This window comes from Andrographis paniculata, unplaced genomic scaffold, assembly GCF_009805555.1.
Source record: "Andrographis paniculata isolate CXL003 unplaced genomic scaffold, ASM980555v1 Contig69END, whole genome shotgun sequence".
Taxonomy (NCBI): domain Eukaryota; kingdom Viridiplantae; phylum Streptophyta; class Magnoliopsida; order Lamiales; family Acanthaceae; genus Andrographis; species Andrographis paniculata.
The window spans coordinates 9,087,204-9,095,989 of NW_026137605.1; the positions used below are offsets into that span (position 1 = coordinate 9,087,204).

The following is an 8,786-nucleotide window of genomic DNA, read 5'->3' on the forward strand; positions in this document are numbered from 1 at the left end:
AATAAATAATATATAATTTTTTATTAGAAATATAAATAATTTTTAATTATAAATACAGTAAATATTGAATGGACAATTGCATCGATATATACTTTTTTAATTATCAAAACATTTACTCCCTCCGTCCAACTACAAAGTATACAGGACATTCAATTACAAAGTAACAATTTCATTAAATACTCCATTTTTTTCCACAAATATCCTTACTTTATATCACATCATTATTTTTATACCAAAAAGTAAGAACAAAAATGTCATTACACTACTTTTATCTACCCACTATAATTAAAATACTATTATTTCTTAAACTTCGCCCCAAAAATAAATGTATACTTCTTACTTGGAGAGAGGGAGTATTATTTATAACATATTCTCTCACTCATTATGTCACATTGTTAGGACACAAAGATTGAAATAAATACTCACATTAGTATTTTAATGTAAAATTAAATAAGTAATAGAGTATTACAGAAAATTGATTAAAGACTTAATAAAAAAACAGCATGATAAGTGAAAAAATAAAAAATAAATTGATTATTATTTATTAAAGGAGAGTAATAATTTGTGGGTGAATTTTTCCTACAAATGAATTACACATAAAATGTAGCCAACAATAAAAGATGATATAAAGGGTATATGATTTAAGTTAAAAAACCTTAATTTGAAGAAATAAGTATCATATTATGGAGGACAATCCCCTCACATGTAAGCTTATGAATTTGAATTTTGCACATGAACGACGACGAATATAGGCAATAGATCTCAAACATGAGATTTTTTGATTTTTATACAATTTTAAATTAACTGTTTTACCTAACAATTTAATTTTACAAGGATATACAACATCTATTTATTTAAATTTATTTATTTATTTAATAAAATATGTAATTGGTGGTGTGGAGTGAAGTCGTGATCGAAGGGTTATCAATTTATATGTGACGCCTCCAGAAACATCTTTTAAGTAAATATATATAGAATTCAAATATAATTACTGTGGACAAGTATGGTGATACTTGAAAGAACACATCATGCCATTATAGATACAGATAAATATATTAACATACAGACATATATATGAAATATTTACCAGTTCATCACTTTGTTATGCTTCAAGTTTGGGACAGAAACTGGACCTAGGACTTGCCACAGAGCCTGCAATGCAGCCAAGAAGTCAAAACAAAAAAATTAGTTCTCACTCGATATTGATGGGCAGAAGTTGAAGAACGGTATATTACAAAAATCGGCAAGACAAGGCTGTTTGGAGGCGGGATCATCCTCGAATGGAGGTGGAGCTTGTCCATACACCATCTCACAGCTCATGTCTTCAAAATCTGCAAAATACGAAAGCGCAACAATAAGAACACTGTATTTTATACACAACCGAGCGCAATGGGGAAAAAAACACGGGGTACTTGGAGTCATGGTTAAGGGAAGTCCGAAGTCGTTGGTGAAGAAATCTTGGGTTGGGATTTTGCACATGTTTATGCACATTCCCACGCAGCCGGTGTTCTCCAAGTACCTTGATGCATCATCCATCATTTGGTATTACACATTAAATCGAAACTATGATGATGAAAAAGGGGAAGAAGATGACATTTTGAGAAATCATATGATGAAGTAATTGGATTATCTTAGAGAATGATGAATGAGCCTAATTGAACAGAAAGTTAGGTTTTAGTGTTAGGCTTTGTTCATTTGTGTTTCTAATATCAATTTTTGTAGTTAAAAAGGAAAAGTTATATAACAAAAAAAAAATCGAATGCAAAACAATCAAGAACACTTAGAACAGTTCAAAATACAAGTAAATAACACCCTAAATCATTTTATAATAATTATTTAATTGAAAGCAAACTCAAACTCAACGTGGCTGGCTTGCAGAGCAATACTATGACAGCCGATACTGAGTCGAATTTTATCACATTCAGCACCGTACATAATAATAGATAATAGTCTAATACATGATATAATGAAAGACAATACACCATTTATATTAATATAATACAAATAAACCATATTAACTCACAGTACATATATAGTCCACACATGACACAACACATGCTATTATTGATTTTCACATATTACTATTGATTTTCACAGCACAAAATATGTTTTCAACCAGCACACCTATAAGTATGAATGGATGACACACTTTTTCAAATAAAATAGCACAATCAGCACTATAACCAACTCCCATTACTATATATAGAGAGAGATGAGCTAAAAGATTTTTGATTGATTAAAATATATAAAAAAATAAAAAATAATGATAAGAAAAAACCCTTCTATGAACTTATAATTTTTTGAGAAAATTTGTGGAGAACCATCAATTTCCCTTTTAACATAAACGACGAAATAAATATTTTTCCGATCAAAAAAATATATATATTCACACATACATATTTGTATTTGTATGGATACCTGCATTTCTTTATAAGGACTCCACTTTTTTGCTTCACCCCATTTACTTCAACTTCTATGACCTACTGAATAACCAATATCTCAGAACACTTCAAAATCCTTACATACAACTCAAATGAATCAAATGGCACTTGCTTCATAAACAGTGAACCGATGAACAACAACGTAGAAATTTTACAGGAGTGTACCTCAGAGGGCCCCACCAGCCATTCGAAGAATGGCACTGTTATTGCCGCATTGAATTCGGCAGCCCATTTTGTGGGAGGAAACAGTTTCCTGAACTGCAATAGCACATATGTATGCATATATGTATCTGTATCAATCCAATATTACACTATAATTGAATTTATAAAAATAAATAGATAAAATTAAAAATGGAAACCGACGTACTTGAGCAGGGGCGCCGGGAGGGAGCATGGAGAGGAGAACCTCACGCACCACGTGCTGCTGCTGCACGCGCGTCCGTCCTTCCATTACTCTCTTCGACACCTGAACAAACTTCTCGTAGTCGTACTCCAGCCATCCCTCCGTTTGCTTCTTATCGCCGCCGGCGAACTGCTCCATCTTCCTCGCGAACAGAGTCATGAACACTTTCCCGAACAATCCGTCCTTATACTTGGTTTTCTGCCCCATCGGAGCCGGCTTCCCCGACGCCTCCGCGATTCGACATCGAACGGTGCGGTTTCGCAGGTTTTTGCGTCGCCGGAAGCAGCAGTGGCCGGCGGAGGGGTAATTGATGGCCTGGAATGTGAGAACCGTCATCGATTGTTATAGTGTTTTCTCCTCCGACGGAGAGGCGAAGATCGATTAAGGTTTAGGGGAGATATTGGATGTGGAAGCATCTGGAATGCAGGTGAGATGGGTGGATGAAATAGGCGGGGCGTGTGGTGTGGTGGTGCTGTTGAGGTATTATCGGAAGAACGATGGCCATACGCGTGCTTTGCTTCTGCTCACTAAAAACCCTCTTAAATACTTATAAATAAATAGCAAAAATCATAGCGCCGATCAAACTCTTTATTTATTTTTTTATTAAAAAAATTATCAATACAATTCCACACAAAATTTTTTTAACAAACCATGATTGTGATTATGCGATGGTAACAAAGGATGAGATGACAGGTGCGTTAGATCAGACATGACCATGTTTAAATTTACAGTCATCCTCTCCATAATCCAAATAATTTATTTAAATAAATTCCATAATCACTTGAAATAAATTCAACTATCTATAATAATTTATCGAAATCGATGATTATGTAGATATAAAATTAAATTCATAATTTCTGAAATTAATTATTTCATTTGTAGATAGTACTATAGTTATTAATAGTATCGTTAGCCATATAAATAACCCGCATGCATGCGTACACTTGCCGAATCAAAAAATTCTTGGTGTTTATGGCCGCACATTACCATAATTTAATTTAATCGAGATGCCTACGAAAGGCCTCCTCACGCCCATTTAAATAGGAACTCAAAATCTCAACACAGATTGGATGTATGGTTTTGCTCTTTGGTCGCATAATAGAAAAACTGAAATCAAATTTAAAAAAGATTATAGGAACAACACCAGACTCAGCCGGGGCAATGCCGGGAAAATATTTACTCGAATTGTACACACTCTCGGAAAGCTATAGGCTATAGACCACAGAAAATGCACAACAGCTTGAAACTAAAACATCGTACCATTGTCTGTTTTATTTCAAAATTCTCAGCATCTTGTGAGAGTCGGTATGATTTGGCCTGCGGCGTGCAAATTAACTGTGTTTGGTCGATCCGATCACAATAAATTAGTGCCATTGCAAAGCTGTAAGAACCGAGCTCAATTTGTTCCAGAAAACTAAACCTAAATATAATTGCAATAAATAAAAAGGGTTACAAGAATCTCACAAGGACATGTTCAGTTGGAGTTTTTATTCGGCAGCATCCACAGGCTTTGGAGGCTCGGCCTTTTTCAAATTCTCTAGCGCAGTTACACGCCCGTCCAGAGTTTGGTAAAGGCTATTCATCTGTGATAAACAAGGAACAGGAGAAGTAAATAGGATGTCAAAAAAGACTCCGTGTAGAGACTTTTGGAATTTTAGATATTTAGAAAAAGTAAAAAATTAGAATTTAATTTGATGCTTTATGAGAACAAATATATTTGATGTGATGTTTAGTAAAAAATAAATAGTGCCAAATGAGTGAAAGAATACAGTCTTTGACATTTCGATACTCCAAATCATGTATGAAGCCATCTCAAATCGCCAACATTGAATTGCTAAATAATAAGTATGCAATATGATTAAATTTGGGGGATTAGAGATTAACATGATGTAAGAATAATAAACACAAACATAAATAGTACTCTTTTCGTCCCGCATTGAAAGTCTGCGTTACTGTAGACACGGGAATTTAGGATAAGTATAATTAATAGATAATTAAGAATATATTAGTAAAAATAATTATCCTATAATAAATATAATTAAAAATTAAGACTAAGATAACTAATTAGTTTAATTAAAATTAAAAAAAAAAATAAAAAATTTAAAATGAGATTTAGGTGTGTAATCATTTTTAAAAAAAAAAGTAAAATTAGATGTGTAACATATAGAAACGGCAACGTGGACATGGTAGGTGAGACGGAGGGAGTAGTATTTACTTGTAGATAGTGAACAAGGCTTAGATATGCCACTTAAGAGTTTTGTTTGTTAAATTAGAACATGGCAAAGAAGTAAAAAGGAAGTTTAATGTCTAACATGCTAGGTTTAAAGAATTCGATTTCGATATAATAAACAAAAGTAGAAGCATGAAGTTTTAAATACTAGTATATTTTAGTGATTTAGATTTTGAAGAATATAATATTAAATACACAACTACGAAACTATATTTAAGAGACTGGATAAAAGAATGACATCACACATTGGTTTCTATTTGATTTTTATATTTTCGTTCTTAATCAAACATAATGAATGTTTTTCTCCACATTGCTTTTCCTCTCTCTCCAAATCCACAAACCAATAAATGAAATTTAATGACTTAGCTCGAAAGTGTAAATTTTTTTGTTAATCTTCAAAAATCCTTTCGTAGTCCCAACAAATTATTCCACAAGTGTATGCTCACTTCATGCAACCCACAAGGCATCCTCTTTACAACTTACCCTAATCATGTTTAAATCGCAATAATTTTTGCCTCTAACTATATCAAATGAGCTACCAAAAATACTTTAATTCCTCAAATATCATTGGATTTCTATGGGACATCAATTTCTAAGTAGTGCCTGTAGACTCAATGCACAACCCCACCATCACCATAGTTTCAGGAAATTCATCGTGATGAAATCTATAACAGAGTGGAGATTATTCAATAGATTTTACAACTGAAGGGTATTGCCAATTGATCATTTGATTGATTTCACCAATCTGTATCATCAATTATCTTTTTCCTGCTTACATCTGAAAATTTTCCACAAAGCCCTAATGGTGTATAAAAAAGTAATTCAATAAAATATGATGCAATCTTAGAAACACATCAATCTCATTATGATCAAAGCAGTAGCAACAAGGTTCTTATTCAATTGCAAGTTCTATATACTGCACGTATTATAATTAAGTTGTCCTCAGGAAATATATATGCGGAGAAAGAGAGATAGAGAGGGAATGCAACAAGCAGTGACATGAGTTGTGTGAAAAACACTCGTTTAGTTTATTCGTTGTTTCCTACCCTAAAGAATATAATGTACAAGGTAATATAGCAGTTGTTAAGACTTTGCCTTTGTTTATTTAACTGAAGTCTGTATCTTACACCACATAACTACAGATAAATAACAATTAGTAGGAAAAGTTAAGTACCGAAGTTGAACGATCATATTGCCTACATCCACAAGCAATTGTGTTTTGTAATGTTAAATACCGTGTCATCAACAAGAAAATATCATTTTGTGAGCCCCATATCAACAATTGTATCACATTTTCTCTAGCTTTGTTAGAACATGAACCAAGTGATAACACTCAAGAGTTCATTCAAGGCGTCCATGAGGGATGGCCTCGTATCTTGGGTGAACTCTTGGTCACGGGTTCACCACTTCACACATTAATCAAGCTCGTGAAAACAAAACCGATGTAAAACATCCGTGTTGTAAGTTTAAAAACCGATTAATCAAGCTGATTATGTGCTGTGATGCTACTTTGATATGCATTTTCCACAACTACATATAAAATTGAAATCTCAATCTAACCTATTTTCCTCCTGGCATTATAAATGTTCAATTCCTCCATTCAATTCAGGTTTCCACTTTATAAGTTATAGGTATTACCATTCAATTTCTGACGACCAAAAAAATTGCACACTACAACTCCTGATCCAGCCATTATTTTCATTTCTAACAATCAATCGAGCTAAACACAATCTATATTTCTTAACAAACCATAAGCAGCAGTATCTAATTAAAACAAAATTCAAAAAACCTGTTCCGAAATGGCTTGGTGAGCATTCTTATAATCCTTCTGGAGAAAGTAGAGCCCTGCGGCGGAAGCAATCGCGGCGCCCGTGAAGAACGACGCAAACCTCACTCGTAGCACATATCCCATGGCAGCTCCTGCTCAATTTCACGGATCTGAAACCTCGAACTGATCCTCTGTTCCTCGCAAAATTTCCCCTTCCAAAGAATTCTCTCCGCTACATTTTAAGCTCGAGCGAAGATGAATAGTTGGGCCGTTAATTGGGTCTATCATTTGGGCCCTAAATTGGGCCTTTATTAGTTACTTCCGATTTGGGTTTTTAATTGGGCCTTTGATTAGGTTAGGGCCTTTTGATATAGGGCAACATTATCAATCTTTAATTTCTTCTTAACAATTCTTTATGTGGTCATGAGTGTGTGTTTATTTGACATGTACTACTTTTAATAAAATAGAGCAATAATTATTTATTTTTTTATAGTTAAAAAAAATACAGTCTAATGGTTTTTTACTTAAAATAAAAAAATGTATATATTTTTTTTTATGATAATCCCCAAAAAAAAAAAAGTGAACTATATAGAAAGTATAATTTGGGTTGGCTGTGAAGTTATGGCGAGAGCCAAGAGTTAACAATGTAAAGGAACAAACCTATTATATTCAATTTATTTATTTAAAAATAAATAAATAAATACAAGCAGTCCATCTTAAATAAAGACAGGCAAATATGTACAGCTACACTACACACCCTTCAATTTTTAATTTAATTTAATTGTTTTTAGGAAATTACAGCTGGCACAAATTTCGATCATGCATACATAAGCAGAGCAGCTTGCTGCGATCTGTAGCGGTTGATTCCACAGTACAGACGCCGCCAGTTCTCCGGTACGCTTCCCCTTTGCTTCCTCCCGCCGGGGGATTTCCTCGCCGCCGCCGCCGCTTTCTTCACCATTTTCTTGTTCTGATTGCTATCACCATCTTCCACTCCGACGAATCTCACTTGCTTTCTCGCTCCTCCTTTCACTGCGAATTCACCTCAATTATACCTAATCGATTCGCCGAATGCAGCACTCGATCGGAGAAAATTTAGGAAAACTGTACGTAGGTAGGTTAATCGATGTATTTACCTGTGGATGTGGAGGAATTAGTTCTTATGCAGGGGTGAATTGGCTTCGAGAAGGAGCTGCGTGCTGCGGTGGCGGTTTTATCGCAGGGGAGGAAGAAGAGGAGGAGGCTGCAACCAGCTGATAAGGCAAACGCTGCGGCGGCGGCCACTGCTATGGAAGAGCCTTCCATTCCAATTCCAACAGGTATGGTTGCTTTTGTTACTTGTTGATTGTTCTGAGGATTTGATTGGGAAATTGTGGAATTTTTGCGTGGTTTTGGATTGGTTGTTAATTGCCTTTTGGTGATGTGTGCTGTTGCTGTTGGAACCTTTTCCTTTTTTGGCTGTGTCATTGCCTGTTGGTGATGGAGATTGACAGTTTGTTAATCCAAAACCAGTGGACAGTGGCGAAGAGCATATGCCATTATTGTGCTTCCCGTCTGCAATTAATTCTATAAAGGGGAATTGTGAAATTCGAACTTGATATCTATACAATGTAAGATTTGATAAATAATCATCTCATTTAAAAATTTAAAATTCTTAGAGATACATATATATTTATTTATCTACTAACAAAAATTAAATATAAATAAAACAAATCTAAAAATATATTTTTTTTCCACATATATACATTTGCAGCAATGGAACTACAAAAATAATAATTTTTTTACCCAACACACTTTCACTCATTTGGTATTATTTATTTTTCAAAAAAATACCACATCAAATACACTTTTTTTTTTACAAAATATCAAATCAAATATTAACTTTTTACTTTTTTTTTTTTTTCCAAACTTTTAAATTTTCAAAAACCTCCAAAAATCTCTATC

At 33.8% G+C, this 8,786-nt stretch overlaps 3 protein-coding genes across 6 annotated transcripts; all 3 read right to left on the reverse strand.

The window, feature by feature from the left end:
• Positions 1-953: 953 nt before the first annotated feature.
• On the reverse strand, positions 954-3,355 carry LOC127263801 (beta-carotene isomerase D27, chloroplastic). The gene is made up of 6 exons (XM_051293028.1): positions 2,809-3,355; positions 2,607-2,699; positions 2,419-2,480; positions 1,413-1,519; positions 1,236-1,331; positions 954-1,152 (listed from the first exon to the last, which is right to left on the reverse strand). Exons 1-6 carry the CDS (start codon positions 3,178-3,180, stop codon positions 1,103-1,105), a joined length of 780 nt encoding a protein of 259 aa, XP_051148985.1. The 5' UTR covers positions 3,181-3,355; the 3' UTR covers positions 954-1,102.
• Positions 3,356-3,938: 583 nt separating this feature from the next.
• LOC127263802 (uncharacterized) lies at positions 3,939-7,065 on the reverse strand. 4 transcript variants are annotated; one of them, XM_051293033.1, is made up of 3 exons: positions 6,864-7,065; positions 4,309-4,427; positions 3,939-4,161 (listed from the first exon to the last, which is right to left on the reverse strand). In XM_051293033.1, exons 1-2 carry the CDS (start codon positions 6,984-6,986, stop codon positions 4,332-4,334), a joined length of 219 nt encoding a protein of 72 aa, XP_051148990.1. In that variant the 5' UTR covers positions 6,987-7,065; the 3' UTR covers positions 3,939-4,161; positions 4,309-4,331. The 4 variants fall into 4 exon arrangements, with proteins under 4 accessions (XP_051148990.1, XP_051148987.1, XP_051148988.1 ...); XM_051293030.1 differs by having other exon boundaries at positions 3,939-4,179; XM_051293031.1 differs by having other exon boundaries at positions 3,939-4,225.
• A 470-nt stretch (positions 7,066-7,535) lies between these two features.
• Positions 7,536-8,315, reverse strand: LOC127263845 (uncharacterized). The gene is made up of 2 exons (XM_051293106.1): positions 7,979-8,315; positions 7,536-7,874 (listed from the first exon to the last, which is right to left on the reverse strand). Exons 1-2 carry the CDS (start codon positions 8,307-8,309, stop codon positions 7,660-7,662), a joined length of 546 nt encoding a protein of 181 aa, XP_051149063.1. The 5' UTR covers positions 8,310-8,315; the 3' UTR covers positions 7,536-7,659.
• Positions 8,316-8,786: the final 471 nt, after the last annotated feature.